This window comes from Protopterus annectens, chromosome 2.part0 (assembly GCF_019279795.1).
Source record: "Protopterus annectens isolate FY-2018-M chromosome 2.part0, PAN1.0, whole genome shotgun sequence".
Lineage (NCBI taxonomy): Eukaryota > Metazoa > Chordata > Ceratodontiformes > Protopteridae > Protopterus > Protopterus annectens.
The window spans coordinates 1,072,963,103-1,072,985,329 of NC_056728.1; the positions used below are offsets into that span (position 1 = coordinate 1,072,963,103).

Here is a 22,227-nt window from a genome sequence, read left to right on the forward strand (position 1 = left end):
CTAGCTCATATTATCAAGGATCGACGAATTAGGTTAATGAAACCAGACAAAGGTGGAGGCATGGTGGTTATGAATTCTAATGACTATATTGATAAAATGTTTACCATTTGCTGACACATATGAAGAGGTGCCGGCCAGTCAAACGAATATAGCATATCGTAAGACAGATGTTTTGTTGCAAGCTTTCTTGATGCAGCGTCAAATTACAGAAAAATGAATTTGACTTTTTGCTTGTAGATACACCAAGAACCCCCTCTATTTTCGATATTCATAAGCTACACAAGGATTTGTATGATCCACCTCTTCATCCAATAGTTGATGCCAAATCCACCAAAATAAGTTATTTGGCCAAATTTATAGATGCAAAACATTAAGTACCTGTGATTTATGGGATATGTTAAATAGAATTACAGACTTTGTATAAGGACCAAGTAATTTTTGTAACCATAGACATCAAGGACCTGTTTTCTGTGATTCCACATGAACTAGGTTTCCAATGGTTTTATCAGTTTTTATGCATGAACACTCAACTTGAACATAAAGACATATTGTTTCTTAGGAGCATGATAGAATTGATTCTTACCAATAACTTTCTATTTTTTAAAGGACAACTGTTCCAGCAAAAAGCAGGTGTGGCTATGGGGGGGTACCCTGTGCCCCCATTTTTGCTAATTTAGTGATAGCATACTGGGCACATAATTATATATTTAATTCTTCTTTCAAAGCTTCATGTTCCCTATATGGTTGGTTTTTGGATGACATCATCATATTTTGGGACGATACAGTCGACAGATTAAAACATTTTTTTTGAATACATTAATGGTACCACTGAATTTTTTTAAATTTACCATGAACTGTGCTATAGTGATAGGATGAACTTCCTAGATGTATTAATTTTTGAGAATAGGGAACTGAATACATTTCAATTGACAATTTTTCGAAAATCCACGTATATTCTAACTCTGTTGTATTTCTCTAGTTGGTATCCCCTTTTTCAAAAGAAGGCCTTGGTAAAAGGACAGATGGAGCATTTAACCATTATGGTTTCCCAAGGCATGTTTGTTGTGATGAATGTGAAAAACTATGTAAAATGCTGGTTAAGAGGGGTAATCCCAAGACCTTCATTAAGTATATAGCAGATGAATTCCAGCATAAAAGGCAAAGTAAAATTTATCATTCCGTTTTGGTTAAAAATGAATTTGTGTTTCAGAGAGGCAAGCAACATGAGGAAAGGCTTATGTTGAATTGAGTCTCTATCTTGACATTTAGTATGGACTTTCAGGCTTTCAGAAAGGTCATTTGTGGGACCTGGGGCTTTTTTCTATTGACAGTGAATTAATTCAACAGGGAGGAGAAACACTAAAGGTCATAGATAAGAAGGACATGTTTTAAGAACCTTCTCGAGAGGTACAAGGAAGTTTGCATCTCCCCAGGTATGAGAACCTGTAGACTTGACAACCAGTGTCACAGGATTTTAGAAGGTAGTGTATTCTTTACTGAGTGATATGGTGAGGTGCTTATCACACATAAATACCACTGTTTAAGTAAAAGAGTGATTTTGGTCACCCATTGCACAAGCTGCCCCAGTTTTTATATAGGAAAAGCTGAAAGGGCTTTAAAAGCCAGAATTTATCAGCATTTTTATGATATTAAAAAGGGGATGAAAGCAATGCCCTTTTTAAATATATTAAAATCAACAATGCACATATGTTTAAATTTTATGTAATAGAAAATGTATTCACAGTGAGAAAAGGGGGATCATGGAAGGACTGGCTTGAGCTAAAATAACTGAAATGGCAATTAAAGATCAATGCCACTGGTAAATATTTTTTCAAATAAGATGGTTTCTATCAGCAGCATTTTAAGATGGAATGCAACATTGTAAAATTGTTGATTTTAATAATATTTATTAAAAGGAAATGTTTGTACCACTTTTTGTAAGAAATATGTTGAAGAATCATGTTCCTAGACATGCTTTATTTAGTGTACAACATCCAGGAGTTCTAGTAGTTTTTAAAAAAAATATATATATATTTTTAAAAGAACAACGGTTTTAGTTTTATAACTGTAGTTTCTAAAGTTTTTGAAGTCAAAATGCTTATTCAGCACAAACTACATGTACGTCAGTGGATTTTCAGGTGCTTGTCACTTTGTTTATGAGATGGGTGGACATAAGGTTGTATAAGGACAGGAGTGGTGTAAGCAGTTATTCTGTTAAAGTCCTATGAACAGGGACAAAAGTGCTCAATAAGTTTTCAATGAGATTTATTTTTACAAATGTTGCTAGTTTTAAATTGTACTTTTATCATCCTTGGAATAAAACAAAGTAAGTGGAGAGCCTTTTGTCACTTGTTTCTTTGGTTTGGACCTTCCAGGATAAAGGTAAGATCATGAAAGGTTTGAAGCAAGTTTTTGTTTCACCTATTTTCAGGTTTCAGAGGAACTATCCTAGTAAGACTGCTTTTTTGCGAAGACTGCCTGTTCTGTCTTCCAAAGGTAAGAAGGCTCCTAGGCATGCTTTTTTTCTGATAAGCCTACTCAAATGCCTAGGCTACAGAAGTAGTCTTTTTCCAACAAGTCTGCAGCCATCCGATGGTCTGCCTTCCTATCCTGTCATACAGATTCCCTTGTCCATCAGGATTTTTTGTTTCTGTCCCAGTTTGGCATCTGATTACCGCAGACACTTGTTTCTCTCTATTACCCAGCAGGGTTAATTTATGACCTAGGAGACCATTCCCTCCTCTTCTGCTATCAACCCCCTGCAGATTAGCTTCCTCATTTTCCAGGGGTATTGTAAGGTCTGCTGGACCAGGATACCATTCATCCAATTCTGCAGGCAGAGAGGGAGGGGTTTGGGTTTTTATTCCAGGATGTTTTTGGTCCCCAAGAAAAAGGGGTCTCGGAGACCTGTCCTAGATCTTTCCTTTCTGAACATCTTTCTCATAGTACCTTCCTTCTGAATGCTGTCTCTCTCTCTTCATACTCCCTAAGGCCTTTCTGACTTCCTTGGATCTAAAGAACAATTACCTTCACGTCCCTATCTACCCTCTATTCAGGAAATATTTGCTTTGCTCTGTTTCTTCCTCTCATTTTCAGTTCTCTGTTTTGCCTTTTGGGCTTTCACCACCTCTAAGGATATTCACCAAATATCCAACCTCTGCAGTCACCTTTTGCAGGCTTCAGGGCAACCGAATATTTTCTTATCAGTGCAACCTCTTGCATCAGACTTCATCCCATTCCAGGCAGATACAGGGTTTTCATATTACCCAGCTTCTGTTGCATAGCCTGGGTTTCATGGTCAATCTGCAGAAGTCAATGTTTATTTATTTATTTGGTACATTTCTTTACCAGGATAGTCTGACTGGGCCAGCAGCCCATTTTTGGCGGAGGCCCTGGGGGAAAGCCCCAAGAAAAAGAAAAAAATGACAAGTATATGAACTACAAAAATAGGAAATAGCAATATACAGAATAAACAGTATATATACAATATAAGGAATTAACATTAACAGGATTAACAAAAATAATGCAATCGCAATGTATATAGGGATTAACAATACAACATTTTTTGCAGATACATGCTGTATGCCTCGGCAGTATAAAAAGTGGAAAGAAAAGTGATAAGGAAAGAAGAGATTTATTAAAAAGAGTCAATTAGTAATGTGAAGAAGGTAGGGAAAACGTTAAGAGGAGAACTGATAGGAGGATAGAGACAAGGCAAATTGAAGAGAGAGAAAAACATAAAGTTATCCAAGAGAAATACAAGAGCAAAGACAGTTAATAGTTATATGCTCTTTAAGAAGGAATATGAATTTGGCGGTAGTAGGGGGAATTTAGTACATGTTGGCTCCTGTGATTCCCACCACTGCTACCAATATGTGATGGCCAACAATATTTGGCATCCACATGCTGGGCCAATAATCAAGGAGCCTGAATCCTCACTACTGACCCTGGAGAAGGACGTGCACTTGAAATACAAATGGGTACACTCAGTATTTCCAGATGCAGACCTCCTGCATCAAGTACAATTTCCCTTAAGAGCGCAGAGGGAACACACTCAGCCCAGGGTCTGGATGTTTCTCTGTCTCCCTCCAGATCCCCAATAAGATTCCCCGCTGTACTAGGCTTATGTCATTAGCCAAGTGTCCAAGCCAAGTCTTCAAACACCCTGTCTGTAAACCCAGTGCTTCATGTCCCTGCCGCAAGTAGCCAACACACCTGGGAGAGGCTGTCATAGATTACCTGCTGTACCAACTTTGCCCAGATTATAAGGTAGATTCATTGCCACCAGTCAGTACTATAAGGCTCTTACAAAGTGTGTCCAGTTATTGCTGTGTGATACTAAAATTAATACAAATGGTAGTTCACCAAGATCGCTAGGCCTTCTGGAGTGGCCCACACAGTGTCACCAAATAAATAATAAGCACTCTTCAAGGTTTGGTACTTTCTACAAGGATCAGCCAAAATAAAAGTTTTAAATATATTTAATAATAAATAAAAGTACATGAAAATACTGAATATATGTTCACAGTAATCCACAGAGTTTAGATCACAGGAAATATTGAAAAAAAACATTGATGGACAGACTTAGCAAATAAAGGTAAACAATATCTACACTAAGCTTCACTATATTCCTGACCGAATCTAAAAGAATTACAGTTCCTAGTTAAGTAAGTTACTTCTGCAAGGCAAGATGCTGTGGGCGAGCAGTCTTTCTAGTCAGACTTCCGAACAGAATACTCAGTACTCTGAGATTTCTCTTTGAAGTATCTAAAATATAATTTCCAAGAAGAGGCTGGCAGAATGACCTCATCTGGTCACCTGATTCTAGGTTCTCACAATATTCCCCTTTGAAGCTTAGACAGGAAGTTATCCTAGATAGCCGCAATACACATCCAAATGTTTATGGCAGTACCTGGGGCCTCCGCTCTTTTCACTAAGCTAATGGACAAAGGCTGTTCCCCAGACAGGTCTATATCAGTCCGTCAAAACTGCTGATTATCAAACACCAGATGTTTGAACTGTTAAGTTCAAACACTGATTATCGCGAAGCCGCAGAACACCGAATTCTTTCCCAGGGAAAGAATGCGGTGGGCCGTTTCTGTGGCTTCGCGATTATCAGGACTGTGGTGGGCAGTTACGGGTCAGGTTCAGGTAAGTGTATGATTGTGTGGACGTTAGGGTTAGGGTGCGGGTTAGGTGAGTTAGGGTTAGGGCGCGGGTGAGGTGGGTGTGCGATAGTGACAGAGTTTAGGGTTAGGGCGGGATAGGTGAGTTAGGGTAAGGGCGCGGGTCAGGTGAGTGTGCAATAGTGATGGACCTTAGGGTTAGGGTTTGGGTTAAGGTAAGTGGATAGATGGTGTATGTATAGTTTAGTGTTGGGTTAGATGTAGGATTTTAAGTGTATGTGTGTGGATTGCTGTTTTTTTGGTGTGCTCGTTTTGTTTGTGTGTTTCTTGGAACAGCGAATCTGATATTGTTAATCATCATTCATTCCTTACGCATGGGTATCTGTTCCGACCTCGGAACCGAGCCAGACATTTTCCAAGCTCGCTTCAGATTCAAACTCTCGAGCTAAACTCTTACCCACAACCCCCCTCTCCCTGTTACCTCAGATTGAGTTTGCAAGTCAAAGAAGGTAGAGGCTACCTCTAGTCAAATACCCTAAGAGAATCGGATGGTGAGATCCACTAGAAACCACAGGAGGGGGAAGGAGGGAGGGTCATAATGACTGAATGAGGATCAACAATACAGATGGAATGTTATGGTAAGACATAACTTCTTTATCTGATATTGTTAATCCTCGTTCATTCCTTATGCATGGGACAGAGCCCCCAGCTACCTCTATTCCTGGGAGGCTCTCATGGAAGGACATTCCTGAGCACCATAGAACTGAAAGATGCTCTTCCCCTGGAGGCCAAATCCAATTTATAATGATTGATGAAGGTATGAGGCGTAGCCCAAGTTGCAGCTGCACAGATGTGTAAAGAAGCTGTGGCATGGAAGGAAGTAGAAGTTGCCACCGACCTTGTTGAATGAACTTTCATGGTAGCAGGCAACGAGATATTACATTGTGTATAAATAAAGGTCACACAGTCCTTCAACCATCTAGCTGATGTGACCTTAGCAACGGCAGATCCTAATCTAGGTCCAGAAAAGGCCAAAAATAACTGGTCATATTTACGAAAGGGTTTAGTCCTGTTTAAGTAAAAATGGATTTGCCTATGGATATCTAGGGTATGTAGGCAATACTCTCCTCTGAATGATTGGGAAAGAAAACTGGCAATTCAGTGGCTTGATTAATGGACATTTCAGAGATCACTTTAGGCAGAAATGACTGATTAGTTCTCAGAGACACACTATCTCTATGAAAAATTAAGTATGGAATCTTGATACATAAAGCTTGAAGCTCAGAAATACGTCTGGCAGAAGTAATGGTGGCCAAAAACATGGTTTTCCATGACAAATAAGGTCACAAGAAGAGGCTGGTTCGAAAGGTGACATTGTCAGAGCTTGTAGAACTAATGATAAATCCCATGGTTGAATAGGTTCTCTAAAAGGTGGCTTCAGATGATTCACACCTTTTATGAAGGTCTTGCACAATTTATGGGACATGAGTGGAATCTTGGACACCCTCATGAAAATTAGAAATTGCAGCCAAATGAACTCTAGTGGTAGAGGCCGATAGACCTGATTGAAAAAGGTTGGCCAGATAGTCTAGTATTATCGACACTGGTGCTGAAAAGGGGTCTACTTGTTTATCTTTCAGCCAATAGGTAAATCTTTTCCACTTGCTCAGATAAGTAATTCTAGTGGAAGACTTATGAGAAGCAGTGAGAATATCACGTACTGGTAAAGAAAGATCATTCTGCCTGGCAATCAATTGAATTGGAGTAGCCAAGCCATGAGCTTCAGGCTGTTCAAGTTGGGATGAATCAGGTTCTGTGGATGTGGGATCAACTCTGGGGTTGGGTGGAGAATCTATGGTCGATCTAGTAGGTGAGGCCAAAGGAAGGGGAACCAAATTTGTCGAGGCCAATATGGTGCTATGAGGATCACCATGCTCTTCAACTGACGGGCTTTCTTCAGAAACTGGGGAATGAGGGGAAAGGGTGGAAATGTGTAAAGAAGACCCGAGGGCCAGTTGTGGACTAGAGCATCCCCTGAGTGACTGTCCCGGAGAGGGAATCGGGGTGAAGTAGTTGCTGCATTTGTAGTTGGTCGGGGATTCAAAGAGGTCGCAGCAAGGACGGCCGCAGCCGTGGAAGATCTCCGCTCCTATCAAGGGATTCAGGGACCACTTGTGAGGTTGAAGAATGCACCTGCTGAGTCTGTCTGCTATCACGTTGGAACTCCCGGGAATGTGCTTTGCTAGAAGAAAATGGTTGGTAGCCATCACCCATTGCCATATCCTCATGGCCTCTCAACAAAGGGGGTAAGATTTGGTTCCACCTTGCTTGTTGATGTACCAGACCACCACCATGTTGTCTGATTGAATCGCAATTGTCCCGGACGGCAGCAGGGGATGGAATGCTTGCAACGCCAGAAGCACCGCCCTCAGCTCTAGAGCATTTATATGCAGGTGGGCCCCCAGTTCGGACCAAGTTCCTTGGACTGTCTGTCCCTGACATAGCCCCCCACCCCATCAGGGAGGCATCCGTGATCACTGTGGCCTTCAGTTGCTGGGGGGAGAAGGGGTGAGACCATTGTGAGATTGTGTGTCATCCACCAATTTAAATCTTGTTTGCACCTGTGGGTTACTCGAATCATGGCTGAAAGAGGATGCTGAAAAGGATACCACTGGGTGAGCTGTAGCCATTGTAGAAGCCTCGTGTGAAACCTGGCCAGGGGAACAATGATGATGGAGGCTGCCATGGAACCCAACAGCTGTAGAACCGAGTGAGCCGTGGATTTTTCCCTTGAAAGGATTAGAATTAGTTGTTGCTTTATCCTTAGAATTCTGTGCTCTGGAACAGCAGCTCTGCAGTTTTTTGTGTCCAAGATAACCTATATGAATTCTGTCGACTGAGATGGGGAGAGATTGGATTTTTGCCAGTTTATGGTTATGCCTAGCCTTTGAGCAGCGAGGAGAAGAGTATGCCAGGGCTTTTTCCAGTAGATGTCTGGTGGGGGCAGAAATGAGCCAGTCGTCTAGGTATGGAAACACCTGGAATCCTTGAAGTCGCAAGTGAGCTGTGACAACTGCCATGCAGTTTGTGAACACTCTGAGGGCTGTAGAGAGTCCAAAGGGCAGTACTCTGAACTGGTAGTGACTGGCACCCGCACGGAAGCGCAGAAATCTTCCTGTTGGCCTGTCCACTTTTATGTAGTAGTACGCATCTTGAAGATCTATCGAGCACATCCAATCATCTTTTTCCAAAAGCAGGAGGATAGACTGTATTGTGACCATCTGGAATTTTTGTACTCTCGCATACTTGTTCAATACAGTGAGATCCAAAATTGGTCTCCAGTCCCCGGTTTTCTTTGGCACCAAAAATAGTCGAATAGAATCCGGATCCTATCTGGTCTGTAGGGACTACTTGGATGACTCTCTTTCTTAGCAGATTTTCTATCTCTAGTGCTGCTTCTTCCCCTGGACTGGATGGAATGTCGGGAAGAATTTTTGAAGGGGCAGGACAAAGATCGAAGGGGATATGATAACCTCTGGTTATAATCCTTTGTACCCAAGAATTGGTGGTGATTGTTAGCCAGGCAGAAGGGTACAAGGAGAAATGTCCCCCAACCACCTCTGGAGGAAAGGAGTTGGGGCGCTCTTCAGGAGCGCTGGTAGGATTGACCAGGGAAAGAATCCCTGGAAACCTAGTTACGCAGACCCCCTCTGCCCTGAAAGTAGCGTCTTCCCTGTGAGTTTCCCCCTCTGCCTCTGGGGGAGAATTCAGCCTGTGTGTCATGGAAAGGACCCTGAGATTTCTTGAACCACATCTTCCCACTTTTTTGGTTTCGGCAGAAAGCACATTGAGGGGAAGAATAATGGACACCTACGGCAAAAAGGGTCTTACTGTCCTGTTCACATCTGGCCAGTGTGCTTTTAACTTTGAGCCCAAGCAACAAGGAGGCCTCAATGGGAGCATTAAGAAAGGAAGACTTAAAGGGTTCCTCGAAATTGCACAAGCGCATCCAGGCGTGTCATCTCAAGACCGCAGCTGAACCCGCTGCTCTAGCTGCTCCTTCTGATGGGTGAGATATCAGTCACATAGAGGAGTTAGATGTAGATTCAGTGGTGGCCAGCTGAGAGGCCACTTTGTTATGTATCTCATCAGACACGGCACCAGCCAAGGTTTCAGAGAGCTCAGAAATCAGATCCCTGTGAAGCCTGGTAAAATGTGTCATATAATTCAGGGACCTGATAGCAAAGGTCGCTGAAGCAAAGGTGCGCTTCGCTATCCTGTTCAGGGCCCAGGACTCTTTGTTAGGCAGATGGACAGTTTGGCTTTCTTCTTCTGCCAGATCCTTTTTTGTTGTGGCCGCCACCACCAAAGCATCCACAGGAAGACCTTTGAACCAATGGGGATCCGAACCAGAAGGGGACAAAATCTTATCTAGCCTCCGGGGAATAGCTTCAGTATCAGGAGCATTCCAAGCACGCTGCAGGATGAGCCAGACAAGTTCATCAGCAGGTGGAGTAACCCAGGAGGTAGGGGGCCAGGTGCGAAAGGCCTGCAGGAACACAGATTCCTCAGAGGTTGGATTAGAGGACTGCCAGTCACCTCTCTTTTTTCAGGATTTCGAGGATATCACCAAAGGATACCTCAGAGGGTGACCGAGGGGATCCTTCCTCCTCATCGAAATCTGTGTCTTCGGTGAGGGACTCCTCTGTTGAGTCCATGTGCTTCCTCTTACACGAACTTTTCCGGTGGATCTCCTCAGCGGGAGAAGCTGGAGAAGACAGCGGAAAAGGGGATTCCTGAGGGAATATGTCCTGCGGCCCTTGTACCCGGTGTCCGCTAGGTGCGACTTGTGAAACCAATGTACCAGAGGAGGGCGGAGGTATAGACAGTCCGGTATCACCATCAGCAGCGTAAGCCTTCTCCATCAATTGGAGGAAGGCTGGTCCAAATGAAGAGGAGTGCATCTCTAGGACAGGGGTCACCCCTCCCCTAAGTGGCTCGGCCTGCTGACCCAGAGTCCCTGTATGGCTGTGGAGCAGCAAACTATGCGTGTCACAACTGGCATTATGGGTCGTAGCAAAGCTTTCTTACCACGAAGGCAACTGCGGTTCCTTAGTAAGATCCATAAAGGGACCGCAGAAGGGGAAGACTGTGCTATATCCATGGACTTCAAAGGCAATGAAGGAGGAGAATAAAAAGGGGTCTTTGGAGATGGTTGATCACCTCCCAAGGAAGGATAGTTCTTGAGGGGTGGGATACCTCTGGCCAAGAGTACCTGGTCCACAAGACACAACACATGTTCAGAAAGGCTTCTAGTGGACCTCACGGAGACTGAGGGAGAAACAGGCCTGTTCACAGAAGAGGCAGACTCTCTGCCCATCTTATCTGTCCGCACCGAGGGCAATGGTGCCAAGAGAGACTGGACTACTGTTGTCTGCACCGAAGAAATCATGGGTGCCGAGGTCATGGTCTGCACCGACACAGGGATCTGTGCCGAAATGGTGGTGGTTGGTGCCGAAGCTGGAACCAAAACTGGAGTCAACAATAAAGGCGTCCATTCCGGAACAGATACCCATGCGTAATGACTGAACCGAGGATCAGCAATACAGATGGAACGTTGTGGTAAGACATAACCTCTTTTTTTTTTCCCTGGGAAAAAAAATCGCTCTTCTAAGACGTCGATGTTTTTGCACTTCGTGGTTAGAAGTTCGAACTTCAGCTGTTTCAGTGAACTGATATAAACACTCCCCAGACACAGCGACTCCAGTCCTATTCAGCACTCCGGGGTGCCTTTTAAGGGTTTACCAGCTCATTTACATTTCCCTTATTTTTCTTAAAGTTAACCTCTCCCGTGCCAGTATTCTCTCTTAAAACATTTAATTCAGCTACAATAATACATGTGCATTTCTCTTCATTTCAGCAGGGTGCACTGTTGATACATTTCAACATAAACAAAGCTCACAAATACATTTCCAGCACAAGCATCTGTTCAAAATCAGTTTGATATAAAAATGACATACAGTTCTAATACATTTGTAACACGACCATCTTGTATAAATCAGTTTGATATTCAAAGGGAATGTCATTCTTTACAAAACTCCAGCTGGCTATGCTGCCACTTGACCATATCATCACATCCCCACCCTCAAAGACTCAAGCCTGAGAGAAATAAGCCTGTGAATATGTTACCCCATTCCCTGCCATGAGAGCCCATCTCCTTTGGCATTGGTGACCCCACTACAGGGTTGTACTGTCATGTCACATACCTGCCATCCTACGCTCCACCTTAATAACTTGGCATTTTGCTGGCTGGCTCTATATAGCCATGTTAAGGGATCGTGGTTTGTAACTACATTGCATTTCCTTCCATACAAATAAGGCTGAAGTTTCTGCAGTGTCCATACTACAGCTAGACATTCCTTTTCTACGGCTGCATAGCATTCTTCCTTGGGTTGGAGTTTACAGCTGAGATATAATATGAGGTGCTGTCCTTCTGGGGAAACCTGGCTAAGTACAGCCCCCACCCCATGGTATGAAGCATCCAGCTGCACAACAAATATTTTGCTGTAATCTGTAATTGTTAACACAGAGGGTCCTCACAAAGTCCTTTAATCTTCTGGAATGCCTGCTTACATCCTGTAGGATCCACACTACCTTATCAGGGCTGTTTTTCCTTTTCAGGTCTGAGGGGAGCAGCTATGGTAATATAACTGGGGACTACCTTTCTATAGTACCCTGCTGTCCCCAAGAATGCTTTCAACTGCTTTTGGTAACAGGGTCAGGCCATGGCTGAATTGATTCCAGTTTGGCAGGTTCTGGCCTGATCCTACCTCTCCCCACTGTCTGTCCCAAGAAGGAGACTTTTGTCATACCCACCTGACACTTACTGGGTTTAATGGTCAACTCTGCCCTCTGCAGTCTGCCCAGCACCTCCCTGACATGCTGAAGGTGCTGTTGCCAGTAATGGCTGTAAATGGCAATATCATCCAGGTAAGCAAGGGCATAATCTCCTCCTCCTGATATATATGATCTGGCATCCTCTGGAAAGTCTCTGGGGCATTTTTTATCTTGTAGGGCATTTTTGTGAACTCATACAAGCTGAATAGAGTCACAAAGGCTGACCTCTCTCTACCTTTGGGAGTCAAGGGCACCTGCTAGTAGCCCTTGGTAAGATCAGTAGTGGTCAAATACTTAGCTCCACCCAGCTGCTCTAGGGCTTCATCTGTAGTAGGCATGGGGTAAGCATCTTGCTCTGTGTGACTATTTAGATTCCTGTAGTCCACACAGAACCTAGTGCTGCCATCTTTCTTTGGTACCAGTGCCACTGGGGCGGCCTAGGGATTGCTGGACTCCTGGGTTACTCCCACTTCCAACATCTCCTGTATCTCTTCCCTCAGAGTCTCTGACTCACTCAACTGCCATGTGAAGGGCCTGCTTTATGGGTCTTTGGGGCCCTGTATTCACATGGTGCTACACCAGGCAGGTGCACCCTGTTTTCTCAGTAAACATGTCCCCAAACTCCTGTAATGCTGCTTGGATTTCTTGAACTTGGGTAGGTGATGGCCACTGGGGTATTGCTACTCCTTCCACTGAGGCGTCAGTCTGAGCCTCACTGAGGAGATCAGTCACCAGATCCCCCTCAGACTCCTCCTGCCATCCACTGCAAATACTCAGCACAAGCGCATCTCTGTTATGGTAAGATTTCGCCGTGTTAACATAGTATAGTTTGTGCCCCTGCCTGTTGCCTAGCAGTTCTATCAGGTAGTTAACATCACTGACCTTAATTACCACCTTGAAGGGTCCTTCCCAAGCGGCCTGCGGTTTATTGTGTCTGACAGGAATGAGAACTATAACCTGCTGCCTCACAGCTTACTCTCTGGCATTCCTGTCATGCCAGACCTTTTTCTGCTGTTGGGCTCCTGTCAGGTTCTCCTGGTCGAAGCCCATGAGCTCCCTAAGCTTTGTCCTGAGGTTTAGGACATATGCCACAACAGACTCCTTGTGGGATTCACACACACCCTCCCACTCATCACGAATCAAATCTAAAGGCCCTCTCACCCTATGCCCATACAGCAGCTCAAAGGGTGAAAAACCTGTGGATTCCTGAGGAACCTCTCTGTAAGCAAACAGTAGATGGGGCAGATATTTGTCCCACTCCCTCTGGTCTGCGAATACCTGTAGCATGGTCTTTAGCATAGAGTTTCACCTCTCCACAAGACCATTAGTCTGGGGATGGTAGGGGTTGTCTTTAAGTGCTTCACCCCACAATGCTTCCACAGATAAGCCAGCAAGTCTAACATGAAATTGGCACCTCTGTCAGTCAGCATTTCTCTTGGGAAACCTACCCTGCTGAAAATCAGTAATAAAGCATTTGCCACCTTCTCTGCCTTGATGGAGGACAGAGCCCTGTCCTGAGGGTGTCTAGTAGCAGAATCTACTACCACTAGGATGTGCTTCTTCCCTGTGGAACTTGGGGTACTCAGTCAGAGGCCCCACAATATCCATAGCTGTCCTCTGAAATGGCTCTTCTGTCACAGGCAAGGGCATCAGAGGAGCTTTGAACTTGTCTTCTGCCTTGCCTACTTTTTGGCAGTGCTCACAGGTCCTGCAGTACCCTGTTACATCCCTGGCAATCCCAGGCCAAAATAAGTTCTGCATAATATGTCTCTTGGTGCGCTTTATGCCCATATGACCTGTAAAGGGAATGTCATGGGCTATGGCTAGAAGTGCCAGACGGTAGGCTGTGGGCACTACCAACTGCTCTATTACCTCACCTTCTAGCCCTCCTTCAGTGGTCCATTCTGTATACAGTAACCCTATGTTCCAATATACGGCATCCCCTTTTCCTGGAGAATCAGGTGTCTCCCTAACTTCCTCCCTCAAGCCTTGTAATGTAGGGTCTGAGAGCTCAGCCTGTCTCAACTCTTTGTAACTCTTCCCAGCTCCCCCTCCACAGGAAGTCTGGTATCCTCTGACAGCATTGTCTCACTGTCAGCCTGGGTGCTACTACTCACATCTGCCCTTGCAGTCACTCTGTCCAAGGGAACATCGATACCTACCAGCAGCTGTGGCTCACCTTCAGTCTCACTGCTAGGGTAGCTCCCTCCCTGAAGTAGCCACCTCACCAGTTCTGGCTTGCTTCCTTTTCCACCCTCCCAGTCAAGGTGAACCCTGGCCAAAGGCATTTGGAATGGGATCCTTCCTAAAGTTCTGATTGGAGTGGACTGGCCAAGCAAGTACTCCTGTGTTTAACCTCTGTTGGCTTCACTATGGTTATATCAGAGGCTGTCTCTCTCTTAGCAGTAGCCTGTTATCCATCCAACAAGATCGGATATAAACTTTGCTGGAATGTTGTCACCGGACATCTTACCACTGGCATTCTGTTATTCCCACTTGCTGGCTTCCCCACTTTCCTCTGTGGACATTTATATGCTATGTGGCCTCACTGGTTACATTTAAAACATTTGACCTTTGATCCTGTTTATGTACCTGATCTAGTGGCTTTCCCTGCTACTTGCGGACTCTGTTGGGGCGGTTTAGGCTACCCACCATGGATTTCCTTATATCCATGTGCAGCACTTGGGTATCCCTTTCCTTGGCAGTGATACCCTGCTTGCTAGGAACAGAGCTCCATTTTCCCCCAACTCATCTGCAGAGTTGCAGTCCCTCTCTGCCAACTAGATTCTCATGTCCTCAGGCAGTGCTAAGGGCTTGTTCCCTCACCAAAAGATCTGCTAGCCTTTCAAAAATGGTGGCCTGACACCCACTCACCCACCTATGAAAATAAGTGCTTAGTTCAGCAGTGTAATCGCATACAGTTTCATCTGCCTTGTGTCTGTGCTCACAAACCTTTTTTCTGTAATATTCAGGTGTTTACTTAAAACATTGTAATAAACAGTGCTTCATTTTTTCATAATCTAGACAATCAGTATCAGACCATTTAAAAACAGTTACAGCTTTACCATGGAGTAAGGAGTTGAGGAACTGCACCCAGAGTCCTCGGTCGACATTATACTGTGTCGCATACTCTTTCAAATATATGAATACTACTGTAAAAGTTATCATCTACTTGGTACTGACGAAGTTGTTTAATGACCTTTATTGCCTCTGGGGTGCAGTTAGTCCCTTCCCCATTACCTCCATGACCCTGGCAAAGAGTCAGGATTTCCTTTTTATGTTGTCTCTGCCTCTTATTTTCTTCAGCTTCCAGATGTCTCAGATATTCTATGCGTTTCACTATTGCAGTCATTACATTTGGGTAATCCTGCTGGCAGGTTGCCCTCAGTCGGCCTGAATTACAGTCTTGGGTCCTCTGTCGGCTGCTGTCGCCCCTTCCCTGACATCAGGTCGTCAGGGGTATAAAAGAAGCAGCCAACGCCATTTTCTTCAGTCATTCTTGCCGCGCGGTGCCCGAAGCAGAAGCGGTTCGCAAGTGCCGGTAGGCCGACTCCTGAGATTTTCGTGTCAAGAGTCAGGATTTTCTTTTTGTTGCCTCTGCCTTATTTTCTTCGACTTCCAGATGTCTCAGTTTCTCTTTCTTTTCTTCAGCCACCAAATGCCACATTCGCTCTGCTGATTATAATTCTAACTGTTTGACCTCCAGTTAAGTCTCTAACTTCAGACAGGTTTTTAAGTCCTGTGAAGAAAAGTTGAACTGTTCTTTTTCTGAGAGCTGCTAGGCCACATCAACAGACTAGTTATCCTCCTGGTTGCTGGGTCTGTGCTGTAGCTGTGATTAAGGTTGCAGTCATTTCCCCTTTAGTCATGTTGGCATGCCCCTGTCCTTTGGGTTGGCACATCTCAGCCAACTGGTTCCTTGTCAGCCTGCCAAAATCCTCTGCTGACATCCTTGCCTGCTCTCCCTGACTAAGCTAACAAAAAGTAAATAAATAAAATTATTGTGATATGAAACCGAATGTCTACCGTGTGGATGCTTGAGAGTACAAACACCTTCTTTAGTGATCACTGCTTACAGGCTGCAGGAGTTCAATATCCACACCACATCTCACCAGTATGCAAGTATGTGATGATCCCTCCACTGCCAACCAAATAATGTGATGCCCACTACTGCTACCAGTATGTGATGGCCACCAATATGTGTCGCCCCCATGCTGGACCAGTAGTCAAGAAGCCTGATTCCACACCACTGACACTGGAGAGGGATGTGTACTTGGAATGCAAATGAATACACTCAGTATTTCCAGATGCAGACCTCTCTGCATCAAGTACACTTTTCCATTAAGAGCACACAGGGAACACACACAGCCTGGGGTCTGGATGTCTCTATATATGTCTCCCTCCAGGTTCCCAGTAAGACTCCCCACTGGTACAACTGTAGGGTTAAGTCCTCAGCAGAGTGCCCAAGCCAAGTCCTCCAACACCTTTTGTGCAAACCCAGTACTTCATGTCCCTGCCCCATGTAGCTGACACACACACACTTTAAGATTTAATTTTTACACGCACACGCACACACACACACACACACACACACACACACACACACACACACACACACACACACACAAGGGAAAGGCTGGCACAGATTATCCACTCAACCAATTTGCCCAGACTGTAAGGTAGATTCACTGCCACGAATCAGTGCTGTAAGGCTCTTACAGAGAGTGTCCCATTATATTGTATAATACTAAAACTAATAAAAATGGTAATAGTTCACCAAGATTGCTAGGCCTTCTGGAGTGGCCCATACAGTTTCACTAAATAAATATAAGCACTCTCCAAGGATCAACCACAATAAAAGTTTTAAATATATTTAATGTTGTGTCTTTTGGCTTTTCCCGGTTAGGGGCCGCCACAGCGGAACTCTGGTCCGCTAATGATTGGCAGTGGATTTTTACGTGACGAGTTGCCAGCCCTGATGCATAACCTTCAACGAAGGTACGCCCATTCATGCATGTCTCTACACAGAAGATGCTCTAGCTGAGAATCGAACAGGACAACGACTTAATGTGAGGCGACAATGCTACCGCAGCACCACCACCGCAGTTAATAATAAATAATAAAAGTGCATGAAAATACTGAGTATATATTCATAGTAAAACACGGAGTTCAGATCACAGGAAATATTGAAAAGAACATTGGTGGACAGCCTCAGACAGATAAAGAAAAACAATATCTAAACTAAGCTTCACTATATTCCTGGCTGAATCTAAAAGAATTACAGTTCCCTAGTTAAGTAAGTTACTACCGCAGGGCAAGATGCTGTGTGTGAGCAGTCTTTCTAGTCAGGCTTCTAAACAGAATACCCAGTACTCTGAGATTTCTCTTTGTAATATCTAAAATATAATTTCCAAGAGGGCTGGCAGAATGACCTCATCTGGGCATCTGACTGTAGGTTCTCACAGTATTCCCTTTTGAAGCTGAGACAGGAAGTTAGCACAGATGGCCACAATACACATCCAAATATTTATGGCAGTGACTGGGGCCTCCCCTCTTTTCAATGGGGACAAAGGCTGTTCCCCAGACCCAGCGACTCCAGTCCTATTCAGCACTGTGGGGTGCCTTTTAAGGGTTTTACAACTCATTTACTTTTCTGTTATTTTTTTAAAGTTAACCTCTGCTGTGCCAGTACCCTCTATTAAAACATATACATTTGATTCAACTACAATAATATATGTACATTTCTCTTCATTTCACCAGGGTGCACTTTTGATACATTTCAAAACAAGCAAAGCTCACAAATACATTTTCAGCACAAGCATCTGTACAAAATCAGTTTGATATACAAATGACATAATTCTAATGATCTGTAACACAATCATATAACTTAGAAAGGGAGGACACCAGCCAAGTCCACTTTGAACACGAATAAAATAAAACCACTAAAACATACTGTTAAAATTAAACACGGTTAAGTGCTTTCATCATTAACTGAATCATCTTGTATAAATCAGTGTGATATTCAAACGACATATTCTTTACAAAACTCCAGCTGGCTATGCTGGCACTTGCTCATATCATCACAACTCCATCTCAGGATCATGTTTTCCTATGCTGCAAGTTCTAGACTGTTCCAATGCTGGCATCTCTTCCTGCCTCCAAGATTTTTTCCCTCACAAATTATTTTCCATCCCTGCTTGCCCTCTCTTGTCTTCCAGCCAGGGAGTTTTTCAGAGCTCCAGGGTTTATGGCCTTCAGTATCCCCATTCTTCCCTTGGCCATGCTTCATATAAGGAAGTTTCTGTGGTACCTGAAATCAGTATGGCTGACCTACACTCATTGAACTGCCTCTTTCCTCTGCTTCCTGTCTCAAACTTTTTTTTGGTGGATTCTACAGTACTCTCAATCCAGGTGTTCCTTTCTACCCTCTTCAGCCATCTCAGGCACTCTTCACAGATGCATCAGAGCTGGAGTGGAGAGATGCTTCAGCCACCCTGAAGGAATAGGGCCTTTGGTCCACTCAGCAGAGGGTGGATCACATCAACATCAAGGAAATGCAGGCTCTCTTTCTCTTCCTTCAGGCTTTCCATGCACTCTGTTTCCCAGGTCCCTTGAAGGTTTATACGGACAATACCACAGTCATGCGGTACATCAACAAACATGGGAGCACAAGGTCTTGCCTTCTACACAGGTTAGCCATTCAAGCATGGGACATGGACATTAATCTGCAGGTCACTTTACAAGCAGTCTGTATACCCTCAGAGTGCAGTCTGTGGCAGATTTTCTTAGCAGTCCAGAACACAGCCTCACGAATGGATGCTTCACAAGGGATGTGTTTCTGGGCATAGCTCATCAGTGTGATATTCCTGAAGTAGATCTTTTTGCCTCCCCTCTGAACAGTCAACTCCCTCAGTCCTGTTTCAAAGTCCCAAGACTTTTGGCTTGGAAGGTGAGCGCCATATCTTTTTCTTCTATGGGAATGTTCCTGTATGCCTTTGCTCCCCATCCTCTTTTTCCAAGGGTCATTCACAAAATCAAGAACAACTCTCCAAAAGTCTTGTTGGTGACTCCCTTTTGGCCCAGGCAGCAGTGGTTCTCCCTTTTATCCCATCTGGCCAGGGGCAATCTTTACAAGTTCCCTCACTGCATGGGTCTTCTCACTCAAGACAAAGGCATTCTCTTTTGCCCTCATCTGTTCACTGTTCAAGTGTTGTTTTGGGTGATAGGTTTTGATTCCTTTCTAAAACCACTTTTCTGAGGATGTGCTTAGGGCTCTGCAGGATGCCAGGAAACCCTATGCTAGAAGTCATATATATCCAAATGGAGGAGATTTTCTGTTTGGTGTTTTGAACATCACTTGAATGCCTTTTAATGGGGGTCCACTTGACTCTGTCCTACTTGTGTTTGCTACTACATGCTGGCTTGGCATATTCATCAGTGAAAGCCCACTTGTCAGCCTGTCCAACACTTAATTCTCCTTTGAGCTCATCTGAGGTCAAACAGTTTCTTAAATGTGCCCTTCATATTAGACCCCCAGGAAAGCCCCTTCCTCCTCCTTGAGATCTTAGTTTTGTCCTTGAAAAGCCTACTCGGGCATCTTTTTAGCCTACCACTTCTTCTTTGCAACATTTCACCTGTAAGGCTGCTTTACTGGTTGCTTTAATCTGTGCCAGAAGGTTATCTGAGCTACAGGCCTTGATGGCAGTTCTTCCATTTTTTTTTTGTTTTTCATGGAGACAGGGTGTCTCTCCATATGAATCCTTTTTTTATGCCCAAAGTAGTTTTATTCCCTTCTCTGCAGTCTGCTAGTGAGAAGGTTCTGCATACTTTGGATTTGCATAGACAGCTCAGATGTTATTTAGCCAAAGTTAAGACCTTTCATAAATCTGGTCAGCCTTTTTCATTTCATACCAGTACATTGCGTTTGACAAGTTTGTAAGCAAACCGTTTTGTCCGGGATTCCCAAGGCCATTTCCTTTTGTTATTCTTTTCATGGTAAGCAGTTGTCTACTTCCATGACGGCTTGTTCTACTAGAGTAGTGGTGGCCTCAGGGGCTATCTTCAAAGGTTTAGACACCAATTCCATCCTTGAAGCTGTTACTTGACCTTTGGTTTACACGTTCACAAAACTTTATGAATTTGATCTCATTTCCATGGCAGGTTTTGCCGAGGCCATCCTGCATGGGTCTGTGGAGGGCTCCTCCTTGCTTTCCTTCTCTCTGCATTCACTGTAGATTTTGTACTTTCCTAGAGGTGATGAATACTGCAAAAGTGATATGGAAGGACATACTACAATTGTGTAAAATCTTACCATAACAGTAGATGTCCTCCTTTTCACTGTTTCAGTATTCACTCCCTCCCTCCTCCTGCCTTTTCTCTTCTTCTTGCATGGGTGGTATTTTAGTACTGACTGAGAGGTTCCTTGTCTTCCTTTTTCCGGATGTACATGTCCTCCTTTCCACTGGGGGTCCAAGTTCTCCTGTGGCACTTCATTTCTGAATTGGGAGTGTACATACATCATCTTTTTGCCCTACACTTGCGCGGAGAGCATACATCTGATGTAAGGCACTCCCTAAGTGATAAGTGCTTTGTTACACTGGCCAGGCTGTCTTTGCAGGCGATCCCAGAGGTGATGAATACCGCAATAGTGAAAAGGACATCTGTTGTTATGGTAAGATTTTACACAACTGTACTGTCTTTAAGGAAAATCACTGTACCATTAAAACCTTCCTTCCTCCATTCTGTTAGTTGAAGTTATACATAGCTGTGTTTGAAATACTACAAGTATTCCTCCCTGTGAAAATTTTACCTGGTTGAAGAACAGAAAAATAAATTTTTGGACATAAATAAGCACCTAATACAGCATGTGTCAGTATCTTTGCAAGCACAAAGCTGGTGTTCAACCTCATTGGGAGCAGAGGGACAGCTCAGCAGAATTCAGCCAGATGAAAGGAAAACAGAAGATGGATAAACCAGATGCTATGATTTACTGTTGGGGTCACAGAGTGGGGCAGTGAGTAACATTGTTGCCTCACAGCAAGAGGCTGTCCTGTTGGGTTCACTGCTGGGATGTGGTCTCTGTGAAGTTTGCATGTCCTCATTGTGTTCATATTAGTTTTCTCCAAGTACTCCAGTTTCCACCCACCTCTCAAGGGTACACAGTAGACATATTGGCAATTCTAATTGTCTGTATGTGTGTGTGTGTTTGATATGGAAGAAAGGCTTGGCATTCTATGTCCATTCTCAGCTTGCCTAGTAAATTCTGTAAATGACAGCTGCTTTTTACAGGATTGCTATAAAGATTGGATGCGACTCATAGGCATGGATGATTTACTGTTAATTGACATCTCCATGAAAAAAAATCCACTTTTTCTAAATCCCTTATGTAGGTTCTGTATATATGTTAAACAACTTGATGTTAATGTAGTATGCTCAGTTTATAACAGCTGTTTCGAAATCTGTGTGATTTTTTCGAAGTATGTGGTTAATTTGTGTAATATATTCTTCAGTTTTTTAATGTACCTTCTCCTCAGCTTTGGTCCTTCCTTATTTATTAGATCCATCCGTCCATCCTAATCTCTCTTTCCCATTTTGCATATGGGGTTGGGGTGTCACTTCCAGCAGTGACAGTCATCTCGTGCCAAGGTTTGCACCGCCAGGTGGCTAGCCCTGCCATGGAGGATGTTTATTCATTGTGTTGTATTTTGCTGAGTAGGTTATCATTTCAGTTGTAACTTGAATATTGTGGGCCATTGTTGACAGATGCCTTTTCTTTTTTTTTTTTTTTAGCTGGACAGACAGAAAACTATATGTGAGAAGATGACTGAAGAATGCAAGTTTTACAAAGAAATGAAATTGTCTCAGGACAAAAATCTTGAGGTATGCACTTTAGTAACATTCAGTGTTTTTAAGCTTAATGTTATTTTATGAAATAAATGTTTCATGCTAAATTTATATTTTAGTAATTTTTGTTAATCATGCTGGCTGCAAAAATGACCCCTTATATTTGTGCTTTCTGTGTTAAATGGTAACCTAGTCATGACTGTTTTAAACCTAAGGTAAATCCTACTATGGTCGTGCACTTGCAGAATTAAGACTATTTGTCTCTAGTGCTGTAATGATGCAGTATGACACACAAGCGAATATGGAACTAGAACATTGTTAAAGCTATTTGGAGTATGTCTTAACAATCGTATGCATTTCT

General features: G+C 43.6%; 1 protein-coding gene across 3 annotated transcripts in view; it reads left to right on the plus strand.

Moving 5' to 3' along the window:
* The window catches only part of CCDC171 (coiled-coil domain containing 171), a 3,960,104-nt gene that overhangs the window by 1,517,603 nt on the left and 2,420,274 nt on the right, over positions 1 to 22,227 (plus strand). For all 3 annotated transcript variants that reach the window (XM_044061288.1, XM_044061289.1, XM_044061290.1), the window contains exon 12: positions 21,813 to 21,902. In XM_044061288.1, coding sequence (XP_043917223.1) covers positions 21,813 to 21,902 — 90 coding nt within the window. The remainder of the gene's footprint in view (positions 1 to 21,812; positions 21,903 to 22,227) is intronic.